General features: G+C 39.8%; 1 protein-coding gene across 1 annotated transcript in view; it reads left to right on the forward strand.

The window, feature by feature from the left end:
* Positions 1-15,335, forward strand: part of LOC134634242 (collagen alpha-1(XVIII) chain-like) — a 64,430-nt gene that overhangs the window by 32,933 nt on the left and 16,162 nt on the right. Inside the window, exons 3-15 of the mRNA XM_063483326.1 lie at positions 724-971; positions 1,062-1,232; positions 1,984-2,115; positions 9,189-9,263; positions 10,503-10,589; positions 12,222-12,345; positions 12,711-12,754; positions 13,225-13,404; positions 13,596-13,622; positions 13,738-13,791; positions 13,935-14,015; positions 14,505-14,552; positions 14,666-14,800. Coding sequence (XP_063339396.1) covers positions 724-971; positions 1,062-1,232; positions 1,984-2,115; positions 9,189-9,263; positions 10,503-10,589; positions 12,222-12,345; positions 12,711-12,754; positions 13,225-13,404; positions 13,596-13,622; positions 13,738-13,791; positions 13,935-14,015; positions 14,505-14,552; positions 14,666-14,800 — 1,406 coding nt within the window. The remainder of the gene's footprint in view (positions 1-723; positions 972-1,061; positions 1,233-1,983; positions 2,116-9,188; positions 9,264-10,502; positions 10,590-12,221; positions 12,346-12,710; positions 12,755-13,224; positions 13,405-13,595; positions 13,623-13,737; positions 13,792-13,934; positions 14,016-14,504; positions 14,553-14,665; positions 14,801-15,335) is intronic.

A 15,335-nucleotide genomic window follows, 5' to 3' on the forward strand; every position in this document is an offset into this window, starting at 1 on the left:
CCAGAATGTTTAAAGACAGAAGTTAGAAGGCTTGAAACGGACGACTTTTCTGTACATCAATTATCATTTTTATACATTTATCTTTTCAGTGGTCTCGGCAGCCGAATGATGACACATGATGAGTGCAGCACACCTACACTCTCTGTCCACAGCTGTGGAATGCTTGGAGTTTTAGAGCAACATTTCTCTCTGACCCCAGTGGATTAACCCACTAGGGGGCCCAGAAGTAAATATGAGCTGTAGACTGCCACTAGCCCACTGCCTCTATGGGCTGTGTACTCCATCACCTTCAAGCACCCATCAAAACACAGAGCACACCAAATAACACATGGCAGCTTGATTATTTTGTCAAGAGCTAGGTGCCAAAAGCTGGAGTGTCTCATCTCAAAGGCCAGTTATTATTTCTAGTGATGTTTGTGAGTGTTTTTGATCAGCGTTTGCATATGAATGTTTAGAAAATGAATTTCAGTGTTGCGAGCTTTTGTATGTGTTTGTATATAAACACAGTTATTTGCTCACAGATCTCTCTTACCTATATATGAAGTAATTAGACTCAGGTAGTGTTTCCGCATTTGGTCCAATGTTTGGACAATGTCCTGGTCTGAATTTCCTGACATCAGTTTGTGTTAATTCTTGTTTTATTTTGGGGTTTTTTTTGGATGAGTATTATATTTTTTCCCTCCTCTAACAAGATTCTTCCTCCTTTCTGCTCGTCTTTTGCAGACCGTGGTCCTCGGGGAGCTTTGGACCTGACAGAGTTAATTGGCATTCCCCTCCCTCCCTCCGTCTCCTTCGTCACAGGCTTCGAGGGTTACCCCGCTTACAGCTTCGGCCCGGAGGCCAACGTGGGGCGGCTTACAAAGTCATTCATCCCCGACCCGTTCTATCACGACTTTGCTATCACAGTCACAGCCAAACCGACCACCCGGCAAGGCGGCGTGCTGTTTGCCATCACCGATGCATATCAGAAAGTGAGGACACTGTTTACCTCATCTATTCTTTGTTTTTTGCTCCCTTCCAGGAAACTATTAAAGCTTTTCTACATGTTTTATGTTCTTCAGATTGTACAATTAGGTGTGGCTTTGTCTGAAGTGGAGGATGGGTCCCAGAGAGTCATGCTGTACTACACCGATGCAGAAACAAGAGGCCGCACCCAGGAAGCTGCTTCATTCAAAATGGGCGACCTGACAGGAAGATGGGCGAGGTTTACACTCACTGTGCAGGGTTCAGAGGTGATTAAAGATGTGCTTCAGTGTGTTATTTATCTGTTGTTGTACTCTATGCTATGTTAAAGTGGGATTTGGCAACTTGATTTGTAACATAACCTCGACTTGCTTTCTTTGTGGACAAGCTGTTTGAAACTGAGCTGTGTGACTGCTGTGCATCTGCACTTTATTGCACTTTCTGGATAAATCCAATTCCTTTCTGTACATAGACACTATACATAAGGTAGATATACCTTCAAGGTCTGAAAAGTGAATCACAAGCATCTTAAACCTGCATTATTTCTTAAGGCCAGCAGGGGGTGACTCATGTTTCTAAAACAAAGTCTGAGGGTATAAAAGTTTATGGAAAAATGATCAATCAGCATCTTTATCTGTGACCTCAGGAAACACTTTTCTGAGTTTGTGGTCTCAATCTATAGTTTAAAGTCCTTTTTTGTGTGTGATGCTGTTTTTGTAAATTATAGTCTGCATTAGAGTCAAAAGAATGAATAAAGCGTGATATTCTTTAGGTCAGCCTACCTTGTGATTGGCAAGTTGCTACTGTATTGTCATATGTGGTTTTAAAACACCAACATGGCAACAGGCTGCTAAATAGTTTTCTCATTTTCAGACCTTACATGTGACTATTATGTCACAAAATTCAGACATACACTTACTGTGTGCCTAAATGCACAGATCATCTATTCCATACAATTACATTTTCCCTTTTTTCACATGGTTTTAAAGCTCAAGCATGTGCACTTGTCCCAACACGTAGGTGCGCCTCTACATGGACTGTGAGGAATACCACCGGGTTGCCTTCATCAGGAGTGCTCAGCCTCTGACCTTCGAGTCCAGCTCAGGGATCTTTGTAGGGAATGCCGGGGGTACGGGCCTGCAGAGGTTTGTGGTAAGTGTCGATGTGTGCTTGTTTGTGTCCCTTCTAGCCACGTGAGCGCTTCGTTACTTCCTACACTGTCTTTTGTCAGCTCTGTACAACAGCTGTATTTCTGCTGTGCTTATTCCTCATCCCAAGCGTCAGTGGGTTTGGATCAATGACTTTGAAATGAATATTGAATCCACGGCTAGTTGCAGAAACAAATGTGGTGTTTGGACAGTTGCCGACTTTACATCTGAGACATGAACACAATAGTCTTCGTTGGCAGCTTTACAACTGCCACGGGAGGCGAGAAATGAATGACCAAGTCTACTCATGAGCACTTCTTTGTCCTATGAGAGCTCCTAAATCACAGGTTGTATATTACTTACATATGTGCACCAGGGCTAGTAGTCTCATTTTTGAATGATTTAAACTGAGTGCACCTGTGATTACGGCTGCCAATTCTTTCCCTATAAAGATGAGAAATCAAACAATAGTAAATATTAAAGGGTGGAGGCTAAAATCCCTCACGGTAGTTAAAAATATCCCTGTGCATTTATAGCAAGTACGTGTTATGGAGAAGTGCTGAGAAATCAAATCCATGTGCAACGCTGGCCTGTGCAAGCAGTGCTGTTATAAAAGAAAATAAACCAGTAAATGCTTCAGCACTTTCGTCCCCATTATCTATGATTTGTTGTTTTGTAATTCAGCTTTGTTCATCACACTGCAACTGCAGATATGATGAAGAAAATAGCTTAGTGTAAAAGCATTTTTTTGCATATCTATGGGGGAAATAGTTTGTATTAGTCTGGGTCAGAAAATATCTGTTATGTCATCAAGATATCTATCTGAAACGTCTTCAGTGAACTGTCAGAATATTACATTTTAATAAGAAGAGACCTAAGTTCATTTTAGAAAACATGCCAACAGTACTTTTCCCGAATAAATCAACCCACGACCGGTGGCTGAACTAGAAAAGCACATGACCTGTGACTTTAAAAACAAAATATAGTCCTCTTCTTTGCCACTTTTTAACCTTTTGTTCTCGTGATGTGTTTTTTATCCAAGTTCATCAGACGGACAGACTACAAGATGTTCCATTTACACAACAGTGGAAAGAAATCCTTATCACAAAGCAGCTTTTGGGTTTTTGTTTTTTTTTTGGGGTGGGGGGGGGGCTCTCTGTCATTAAGATTTTATTTGTGAAACGTGAGGAGAGTTTCAAAGAAATAGAATGAGCCGGGGAGGCAGAGTGTGTTTATTCAGGAATTTTTTTGGTCTCTGAGGGGAGTTCATTTCACTGCTGAAACAATCTGTTAGGTTTCTCCTACCTATTGTGGTTTAAAACCAGCGCTGACGTACGTACATAGATCACCAGGAGCTACAGTTTCATTTAAGATGTAAAGCAACTCACTGTAGCATCATTTCAAATCTTGTATATCTTGGTCTGTGTTTAATTTATGAATAATGATTTCCAGTAACCCTTTCAGGCTGTCTAAAGTACATAAAGTGATGTATTTAATCGAGGAGGACTTATATTGGTGTTATAGTAGCTTTAAGGGCAATGCAGGGTTATAGACCAATAGAAATGTGAGGCTTCTTTCCCCTGCAATTCAATTTCAGTGTCATTTTAATTGAGACTAAATTACTGCTGTTTTGTCCCATGAGTCATAGCCACTGGCGTCCTGCCAAAGCCTTGTGGAAACAAAATATTTTTGTAATATCCGGACTAAAAATGCCAGTGTAGCTGCATTACAACAACTTTTAGAAAGAGCAAAAGATTCCTCTGCTTTCAGTGTTTCTTGTGCCACAATTCCATTGTACCTACAATTTCTATTCTGTTCTATTATTTTACCCAACTTAAGGCCACATACTGTACATCTACACTGTTTAATATCAGCATACTGGTTGCTAGCAAATTATAGTTACCCACATTTGAAGCTATCTCACTTTGTGATGTAGAACCATGATTAAAATATTGACAAAAGTCTTTCACGTTGGTCATTTTTCATCTGGGACAGCCTCGAATCACACACTTACCTAAAGCTGAACTAGGATAAACAATGTAGTTTAACATCATTGTGACAAGTAGTAATGGCTGTATTTGAGGTTTCATTGAAGTGGAGAATTTGTTTTAAACATTTGCTCTCCGATTGGACTGCTGGATTGTTTTGGGAAGATGCAAGTAACTTTGCAACAATCAAAAAATAGCAAATTAATGGACTGGAGCAGCTGCTTTTTTAGGCTAAAACTCAATCGATTACAAAACACAGAAGTCTGAAAGTAAAGCTTCTTTTAACCTTGAATATAATGCACAAATAACGCACAAATTTCCCCACCGTGCGATCAATCTTATCTTATCTTATCAGGATACTAAGGCTAAGACCTGCTAGCCAATCAGAACTTTAGCTACAAACTTTGTTGTTACCGTCATTGTTAGAGCCCTGCTTGATGAACAGTCTGTGCCATGTGGGTTTTTGTTGTTGATATTCATCAGCTCTTTATTGCTGACTGTAGAGCTCTCTGCAGGTACTCGTGCAATCTGTCTAACTGCAGAGAGCACCTGTTGTCAGATGGGGCAGTATTGGAAATACCGAATGTGGTACAACCGTCTGTGAACTACTCTTGCTTTTGTTGTTGGGTCAATCAGCTGGCTGTAGATTGAAGTTGTAACATACAAAAAGCTTCATTTAAACAATGTTAAAAATAATGAAAAGTGTTTACTGCAGCCACTGTCCATACTTTTCATTCTGTACTTTGTTTCTATCATTGAGGTTTTTTCACTCTTTTCCCATGTCAGGTGAACTTTCCTAACACTGCGTTGCCTGTCTGGGCTCAAACAATCAGCATTAAATGAACGCAAAGCGTCATCGAGCACTGTGCAGTTGGGATTTTGGTGCAATGCACAGTGGCATGTTTGCGGTGGTTAAAACCCCTCTACATAGCCTCTCCATAAGCAAATACCTCAGCAAACACGACTGCTGTAGCATAAATTAAGCATGAATAAATTAAGCCCTATGTAGCGTGTATAAAGCTGGATGATATCACCACTTGGGGCTCAGAGTTGTTCTTTCTCTTGCCAATAAACTCTTTCACTCCTTTCTTGGCTCTCTTCGTGCATCCTCTCCTCCCTCTTTCCTCATCTCTCAGAAAAAGAGGAGCAGAAGTAACTGTCTGTTTCCAGCTGTTCAACTTTCAAACTGATCCTCCTCCAAAACAGCCTCGATGCAGCAGCAGCTCTTTGCAGCACTGCACTACTCCACAGCATTACATGAACACACAAAAACAAATAAATATCTTCGTCCTTGCTGAACTAGTTACTCATATATTAAACTGGCTTCACTGAACCACAGGCCATGTAGGGCGCAACATGAAATGTGTGTTGGCCTTTAACACTGTAGTGCAAAGTGACCTTTTGGATGTCTTCTCGCATGCTTTGGCCTGTGGCAGCCATAGTATCCAGGGACTGCCAGTAACTGCAGGCACAGAACAGTTTCTCATCTCTGGCATCTGAAAAGTCCAGTGTCTGTCTGTGAGCAATAACCAGACTTCAAAATATATATAAACAGCCCCGATGGCACATGTCATCCAGCATCCGCGGCTACATAAACTAGAGGCTGATATGTTGCGAAATACTTCAGCTACTGTGAAGTTTTGAAGATACATCAGTAACAGTTTAACAAAAGAAGTCAGACAGACAATGTTTGCACTTTCTCATAGATGAGGAAGCATTAAGTGCAATGCCAACAGCTACATGAAGTTATTTATCTCCATAGCAACTGATCAGACTTTTTCCACAGTGATTCACTCACAGATGCACTTCTATATTAATTTACAGTCAATAGACAGGGTATTTTTATTTCTATACACTTATAATGTAAATATAAGAAGTCATCTTGTGATAAAGCATAATAACAAAATGTTCAAACAAAAAAAATCAGAAATACAGGTTTTAATGTCTGTATAACTAAGCAGCCAGTGCACAACTATACTCCTGTTGATACAAACATACTTTTGTTGAAATCATCTGACTTTTGTGAATTTTCTGTAGAAACCAGTTGAGGACTTGGCCTCCTTTCCATTGGTCATTTTCGATGCACCCGACCTCGTTTAGTAACATCTTCAGCTCACTTTTAGACTGATTTTGTTTACATTTTTAAGAAATGAAGTTGCTAGTACTGCTTTGTTTTGCGGTGTACCATTAGCGATACTGACAGTTCTCGTGTGTGAAGGCTCTCTGGTGTGTTTTCTTGAATTTGTGCCCGGAATAATGTTTGTTTACTGTTGTCTGTTTTGTTTCACGGGTGACTTATGACAGAAATTTAACACTAGCTGACTCTAAAGTTTTGAGCAGCACATGTTTATCCCAGACCTACAAAAGTTCAGATGAGTCTGAGGTGACACCTGTGATGCTTAGTTGCTAGACCTGGATTAAAAGGAATGAAAGGCTAGGGTTATTAGACAATATATTAAGCAGAGAGTATCAATGGTGCAGCTTTGTAGCATTTTTGGTTGGTTGGTTGGTTGGTTGGTTAGTTGGTTGGCTGGCCAGTTGGTTGATTTGTTGGTGCACTGGTACTTAGGTTGGTTTGTTCATTGGATCATTTGTTTGTTTGCGGGTTTGTTGGTTGGTAGGTAAAGCTTGTTTTTTACACCATAATTATACACTCTGCTACAAACAGCGAACTGGTGCTTTAACTTTTTTTTAAACTGTAAGCTCACCTGTTGGATGTGCTTTATGTGCAACTGTGTGTTCAGTTGTCGCTGCTACAGACAGCTGTGTGTGGTGGCGAGCTTTTGAAAAATGCAACCAGAAACTTGCCGAGAAATTCTCCAACTGCTTTCCTGTGTTTAAATTCACGTAATCAAAAAAGGTTTTTACAAACTAACCGACTAAATTATTCATCCATGTAGCTGTGGCTTTAATGTAGGGGCAAATCCACATGTTATAGTCGTTTAAAGGAGGCGGAAAAGGTTGCGTGGCACATTCTTTGTTTGTGTCAGATGTGTTGTTTACTGCACCAAGCAGATGTCTCTGATTTGGTTCACTATCCCCAGCTCCAATCCACCCTTCCTTAGCCTTCCTCTCTGCTTCTCCCTATATCGCTATTTCTCACTCCTTTGCCGCCATTAAATTTCATAGGCCGTCCTTCATTCCATTAAAAACAGCTGTTTGTCATCTGGCCTGATCCCAGTATCAACAAACTTGGCTGAAATTGCCTTTAGCAAGTATTTACAGATGCAATAAGAAGACAGGACCACTGACTCTGATTTAAATGACCTTTTGTTATACTATGAGTGCACTGGTCCTTGACTGAGAACTAAATAAACCCACCTTTAACCACCTTTAATATGAACTACTACTCCTCCTTACATTGGTAGATAATGGCTTCAGATATTTGGCTTACTGTGTAATAACTTGTCAGAATTATGACATGTTTATCATCAGCTGCAATCACTGAACATGTGTGCGCCTTCATATTGTTCTCTAATTTCTGTTCATTCTAAAACTGCATTCCTTCCTTTATGACAAGTATTTACAGCAGACCTCACAAATGACACAATCTGAATAAAGCGTAATTTATCATCGTTGCCTAACAGCAGAAGAAAGCATGACACGTATCCTTCCCATGATAAAACAAAGACAGTTTGAGTTTCTGCCAGCATAAAACAACTATATGTGCTGACAGCTCTACAGTCCAGCGAGGGGCTTGGAGGGCATAAACATGTCACACATTACCTCCAAGGTTCTGCAAGGATGCCTTGCTGTCAGAGCGCACCTTTACAAAATAAGAAACCAGGTGCAGCTATCTCTGTGTAAGTGTAAAATCTTCCATTAAATAGTCATAACCTGCATTTTAAAATGATATAAAATGACAAAATTGGTCACCAAAAATTTCTTATATTAAACAAATTTAGTTCGGATTGGGAATGGGACCCTTCTCTAGTGGTTACCTTTCAGAGTCATCCCACATATTGGCTAAAGGTAACTGACAAGTATGGACTGTATACAAGAGACTTACCAAAATTCAATATTCATGAACTTCCAAAAAGAAACAGCCTTTTTTAGAATGAAAGGTTTAAAGGTGCTGCATTATTTCACAACCTTCCAGTTTCCCTCTGTCGTCCTCCAGAGTATCCTGGGACACCCTCCAAGACTGTGGATGAGCTCACATGCAGCAAAAGAAAAAAGTTGCCCAGTTAAAATAGCTCAGCTAATAATGCTGTTACAGGTCTCTTCATGGAGCAGGTTCAATTCATTTCAATTCAATTCTCATCAAAATAACAATAACAGTTACCTAAATGTGCTCAAGATCGATATATTATCATTAGTTGAGCAATTTAAGACATACCACAGCATTAGCTATACATGCTTATACTTCACAGGGCCACAGGGGTAGAGACTGGCTTGTCTTAGGAGAGTCATTCCCTACCTTTTTTCCACAGGCCTTTTAAATGTAAATCCATCATATATAATACTTTCTGTGTTCTCCCTTTGTCTACATGGTTTCTCTCTGGGCACTCAAACTTCCTTCCTGGTGGAGCAATGGTTATCTGTCCCTCAGTGATAGCCCTGTGCAGGGTGTACCCTGCCTCTCGTCCTATCACAGCCGGGATAGTCTCCAGCCTCTCCTCCTCCTTGATTAAGCCAAAGAAAATTGATGGAAGGATTATAAGAAATAATTGTATAAATACAGAAAGGATTTGAAATGGCTTAATCTTCTGTGTTAATTTGCCACAAGTAAATATTGAAATTATGGGCTGGTGCTTTAAGGTTGATGGGAAAATTGTCTTTGGAGCAGATACAGAAATGCACCTGTTTCCCAGCCAGATGTTTGCAGCAGTGTTGAATGTGTGTGTTAATGTGTTCAGTGTGTATGCAGTAAATTATGCGTGCTAATGAGTGAGGGAGAGACAGATAAACTGTTATGCAGACAGACCAAATTAGTGTGTGTGTGTGTGTGTGTGTGTGTGTGTGTGTGTGTGTGTGTGTGTGTGTGTGTGTGTGTGTGCGTGGAAAATGTCCTCGGAGCTTCTATAAAATTTAATGACATAGAATGAATTAAATTAGCGTGCAATATAACACGAACTCTCCTCTCCAGGGCTCCATCCAGCAGCTGCTGTTGAAGGCAGATCCCACGGCCCCAGATGACCAGTGTGAGGAGGATGATCCTTATGTGAGTCTGCATGAAAACACTCGAAACTAAGAAAAGTTCAGCTCCTCAAACGTCTCTAGAACACTGCAAGCTTGGAACTATGGCTCCCCCTGCTGGTAGACATACAGTACTGCATAAAATTCAATTCTGACGCCCACATACATAAACATTTACATTTAAACATTTAAAGACATAAACCATCATGAATCCATTCCACCTGCTTTGGTGCAAATGAAAGTGACAACGGGTCAAAGCAGCTAGATTTTATAATCTTGTCAAACAGCTTCCCAGAAATAGTGGCAGGTTATTTTCAGTGCTTTAAGTCAGCTTGTAACAACTGGTTTTGAAATGGCCTACTGTCACACTATAGTTTATGTCAGTAGTTTTAGATTTTTGAGACACAAAAAAAGTCATTTCACACATTTTTTTAATCATTTAGAGGTAAAACGTTAAATATGAAAATGTTCAAAATGCCATAAATTTACCTGTTTTGTAACTATAGTGGCGTTACAACATACAGGGATTGCTGTAATCATAAATACAAGGTCCAGCTTAATACATGCTTGAAATTATTTAAACTTGTTTGTAATTTCCTCTTAAATATTGGTGAGCTGCCCAGTTTTTCTTCTATTTGCTTGCCTTTAAAATCTTTAAAGTGCACTACATTTAAAGTAAATGTCTTAAATTACACATATTATCAAGCCCACTACCAGCTATGGAGATAAATTTTCCTCCATAATATTGTCCTTTGTTGTGTTAGCAAGGTAGCAAAATATACTGAGAAGGAATACGTAATCTTGTGAGACAGAGGTTATTTTTAGGAAAAGCAAAAAGAAAAAGTCATGACCTTTACAGGGTGTTGTAATCTGCAACATAAACAAGCTCTCTCTCTCACACACACACACACACACACACACACACACACACACTGGTATTCCTGACCGAACCACAGTCAGTCTGATAATGTTGTTTAGAACATTAATCATTTCTGATATCCAGTGTTTGTTTGTTTTTTTTCTTTATTTTTTTAAATTAAAGATAAGTTTCAGTGAAAAAAATCAATAACATGTCAGTAACCGTGGGAACCAAACTCTGGAATAAGGCTGTTTTGCTTATGTGTATATTTGGCCTCTTTCCTCATTTAATTTTCACATCCTGCAGCTAAAAACTCAGATGGAATTTTGGTCTGCTGAACTTTTCCAACTTTCTCTGTGTTTTGTCTTCTAATTCCTTTTATCCTGCTCTCCTTTTCAACTCCAGGCCTCTGGCTACGGGAGCGGTGACGATGAAGACTTGGAGGGTAAAGATGAAGTGAAGAAGATTGTGGAGGAGAGAGAGTTCACCATGGTGTGTGCACTGTTCTTTTGTTTTTACCCCATTTATTTGCACCAGCGAGTCACAAATGAAAAACATTCTGTCCTCTCAGTACCTGTGGAGACACCAACATGATGATATTTGCTGCCAGCTCTGTGCAATCTGTAATGAATTTATAGCAAATAGCAAATAGTATCACATTACTATGCTTAAGGAAATGGCTTCTAAAAAAAAGCCCACTAAAAAAGAAAAGCCTAATTCAGGGGTGTTGCACTCCAGGCCTCGAGGGCGGGTGTCCTGCAGGTTTTAGATCTCACCCTGGGTCAACACACCTGAATCAAATGATTAGTTCATTACCAGGACTCTGGAGAACTTAAAAAACAAGTTGAGGAGGTCATTTAGCCTTTAAATCAGCTGTGATGGATCAAGGACACATCTAAAACCTGCAGGACACCGGCCCTCGAGGCCTGGAGTTCGACACCCCTGGCCTAATTCTATCCAAAGCGTGGAAAGTCAAACTGCAGACACTGCAGAGCATGACTGTCCAGGTACTCCTACAAACTAACTCATTTTACACTTCCAAATCTTTGTCCCGTCTTCATAATCAGCTTGAATAAGCAGCTGTTGGCTTCGTGCATACCGTACAAACACGACAGTCACTTTGTCTTCTCATATTACTCTCAGCAAATTCTGCTTTAACTGCACTCCAAGAAGATGGCCAACGTGTCATTGTATAAAAAACACTGAGAGAAAAGTTATGTTCCCATAATGATTTAAAATAAACCTGTTGATTAAAACTTTAAAAACTTAACTTAATATTAAGACTCAGTCCACAAATCAATTTTTAGTAATTAAATTACTTTTTTTAGTCATTTTCTGGTAACTTTAAGCTACAGAGTCGAAGACACTTGAGTTTTTGGTGATTGCCTTCCAAGAAACTAGCTAAGAAACCATCTAGAAGTGCAGATAAGAGAGATTTCATTCACACAGATCACCATCTGTGGTCCAAGTATGACTTCACTGATGTACATGTATTTCAGTCCCTTTTGTATGAACACACAATCCAGATGTGTGCGACCTCTTCTCCAGGCAGTCTGAGCTACTTAATAAGCGTCTCCCTTGGACACGCAAAGGCCTGTCAGACGATGGATTAAAATCAAAAACTCTCTTCAGGAAAGAAAATGATTTACAGCCTTTTTTCCATCTGCAGTCATTTCTATTATCATTCATGAGCAGGACAGCGGGCTTTTCTAGGCGTGCGGTCATGACATTTTATGACCGCAGCAGATCTTGTAGACGTAATGTTGGAATAATCTAAGAAATGCGTGGAATGAGGCTGTCAGTGTGACACTGTATTTGGATCTGATCTGAGAGCAAACATTTCCTACCAACTGTGGCAAACGCTTCGCTTTCTTTCTTTTTCTTGTTTGGTTGTCTGTTCACATATACAGAGACTCTTTGTTGTATTATGAAAAAAGAAAAAAGAAAGGCTTCGTAATTAATCCACAGCCGCAGCTATAACTAGTTTGCTGTAATTTCCGGATTGCAGAATATTATGTTTACTGCTGAAGGTTGGTCTAAAGATGCACACTAATTTTTGTTTGTTTGTTTGTTTGTTTGTTTGTTTGTTTGTTTGTTTGTTTGTTTTACCATTGTGGTTATTAGCCAGAGCTGGCCCCCACTTACATTGTGATCCCACCTCCACCCACTGAGATGCCAACAAGCGATGACGAAGATGACGACTTTGAGGAATCTTCTGGGCAGGAAGTGGAGGCGACCACGGTGCAAGGTAAAATGCATTCATGTAAATGTTTTAATGTGGTCTCAGGAACTCTGTCCTGTGGCAACAAACAGCAATTATCTGCCACTTTAAAAATATATATTTTTTCAGAAGTAGTCCAGTGATATAGCAAAATTATTTCATGCTTCCCTTCGTTTGTGCTGCAATTCATGAGTAAATCGGCTCCTCCTTCGTTGCATTTCCAAGAGTTTCCACCAGATGGTGCTGAAGACACAGTGTAGCTTCCTTCCCTTTGTTCTTATGATCCAGTGCTCAACCTGTTCATCTGTGCTTTACTCATCGACTCCAAAGCACAGTGCCATTTTAATGTGCTCAAATTTGTTTGTTTTTTCCTTTTTCTCTTTATGTTACAGCAAAGTCATTTCAGACAGGTGCTTCAGTTTCCACACCTGACACTGTAAGTCGGAATTATCTTCTGAATTTATATAACATAAATGTGGCTGTTCCAAGATATTATGCACTCTGCACATCCACCAGCTCACCGGGAGACCACCTGACAATCTATGGGTAAAGGTTGGGTTAAGATCATTACAGTTTTTATGTAATTAAGGCAGTTCAAATCCCCTTTTAAAGGTCTTTAAAAGAGGATGGTTGGTACTCTGCTGTAACTCTAGATGGGCTGGAAGTGACGTGGTTGATGAGGTTAACATTAAACGTGCTTCTTTTTTTAAAATAAACAGAGAGAGAGAGAGAGAGAGAGAGAGAGAGAGAGAGAGAGAGAAAAGAGAAAAGAGAAACTGTTTCCTGTAGAGCAAGTTTGTCCCACTTACTACAGCTGATTCTGCCCCATTTTTTCCTTTTATTTTTTTTTTTAAATTAGTGTGACTGCAGTCTACATAAAAAAAATACAAAATCATAACTCCTTAGTCCCTCCAGGTTTATCCAGGGCAGAAAGGGGAGCCAGGCCCAGCTGGTCCCCCAGGACCTCCAGGCCCTCCAGGACCAGCCTCAGCAGAGGGACAAGGAGGGGAGCCTGGACAACGAGGCCCACAAGGACCACAGGGACCTCCAGGCACACCTGGACTTTCAGGGAAAGATGGACAGCCTGTGAGTTTAACCTGCACGTTTGTGCAGTGAATTTGAGGCACTCACAAGCTTCTATTTTTAAACAATTCAGACGTCCGTTTACGGAGCACAGGATGGGTTTGTTTTTTTTACTCTGTTGTGTTGTTTATGTCAGGCGTACATGTCACATTTAAACATGATTGATTTGCTTTCTGTTTTTGTGTTTTCTCCAGGGGAGCAAAGGGGAAACTGGTTCACCAGTAAGTAAAATCCTCCTATTCGTTCAAATATATAGTTTCCTTCATGTGGAAGTTATTATTTAATGTCTCAGAGGGGAAAGCTCATGTGTGCTGCCGTGATTGTCGTCTCTCTCAGGGAGCAAAAGGATTTCCAGGACTACCTGGGGAGTCTGGTCCTAAGGGAGAAAAGGTAAACCAGTATTAATTAAAAACCTTCAGGGTGGTTACAGAAATTTTAACATGGATTTGTAAAATTAAATATATAATTAAAGAAATAAGTAAGTAATCGTTGAAATGTAGAAAATAACACAAACATTCTTCTGTCTCTCTCAGGGTGATCCTGGTGTTGGACTACCCGGCCCTCCGGGTCCTCCAGGACCTCCAGGGCAGCCTAGCAAGTCCTCCGTGTTCCTGGTCAGTCATTTATTCATTTTGTTCTTAGTTTAAGCAAAATCAGGTGTGCTTGATTCATACAAGTAACTAAAATTAGCTCCAGTTTATATTTCACCTAAGAAATCCTTGTGAAATCCTTGTTTCTGTTCTGTATACCTTCATATATGTAAACTTTTCATGTAGACGCTGCCCATATTCTATTTCCAAATGTTGATATGAATTTGTTAGGTTGTATTTTTCTTGTGTGATGCTAAAGCTAAGTCACGTTTGTTGCAGCAGAAATCAGCAAGATCTGATGATACACCCATCTTTTTCATTATGTTCCTCAACATTTTTACACAGCAGTGATATTCATACTGGGGATGAAAATAAATATTTTAGGTTGAAAATAAAATATTTATATTGTGGAATGAGAAAAAAGGCTCATTGTGTTATAACCAACCATAAAAATTTAGTATAAGTGACTTACCTTTTGACTAAATGAGGGGTCATTGCCTTTGTGTTCATCAGGAGGGTTCTGGATTTGAAGATTTTGACAGTGACACAGAGATTATTAGGGTAGGTGAAGTTGCTTTCTCTGTCTCTGTATACCGACACTACAGTTTACCTGTTTTACAGAACATTTTTCTACATTACCTTCCTATAACTGTAATGTTTTCTTGTGTTATCAGGGTCCCCCAGGGCCTCCTGGTCCCCCAGGACTGCCAGGGCCCCCAGGATCTCCTTCTGAGGACATCTTTTCTGGACTACCTGGGACTCCTGGGAAAGATGGAAGGGATGGAGCAAAGGGTGAACCTGGACTTCCTGTGAGTTTTACCTTGGTCCATTTTCAGTTAGAGCCAAATCTAAATGCAGCAGCTTAAAAATACTAAATAAACCAATATGTTTTCTACATATTGTAAACTCTAGCGGCTCAACTTTATACAGTATTATGGTTTCTTTGGAAGGACAAGACAGACACTGGAAATGTAATTTCTTTAGTAGATTTCACAGCTGCTCACACATAATAAACTCATTTTTCATTTGCTAATTTATGCTAAAAAGTTAAACAGGAGGTATACTCTAAGTTAAACTCTATTAAAACTCTTTCAAAGGACCCACCTGACACCCACAATAGAATTAATTAAAATCAAGAGCAGTTTTTATTTAAAAAAAAACAAACAAACTGAATTTTGCATGAAACATTTCTATGATTAAGTTTTTTTGAAATTCATCTTTCATTTAGTCTTTGCCTTCAGAACATTCATTTCTGACCTGGGTTCTGTTTTCAGGTGACTGAGGGGTGGTTTAGTGGCCCTGGGTCTGATTCAGAGTCAGGGTCTGGTCAGGTACAATGGGCTG

Source organism: Pelmatolapia mariae, linkage group LG9, assembly GCF_036321145.2.
Source record: "Pelmatolapia mariae isolate MD_Pm_ZW linkage group LG9, Pm_UMD_F_2, whole genome shotgun sequence".
Taxonomy (NCBI): domain Eukaryota; kingdom Metazoa; phylum Chordata; class Actinopteri; order Cichliformes; family Cichlidae; genus Pelmatolapia; species Pelmatolapia mariae.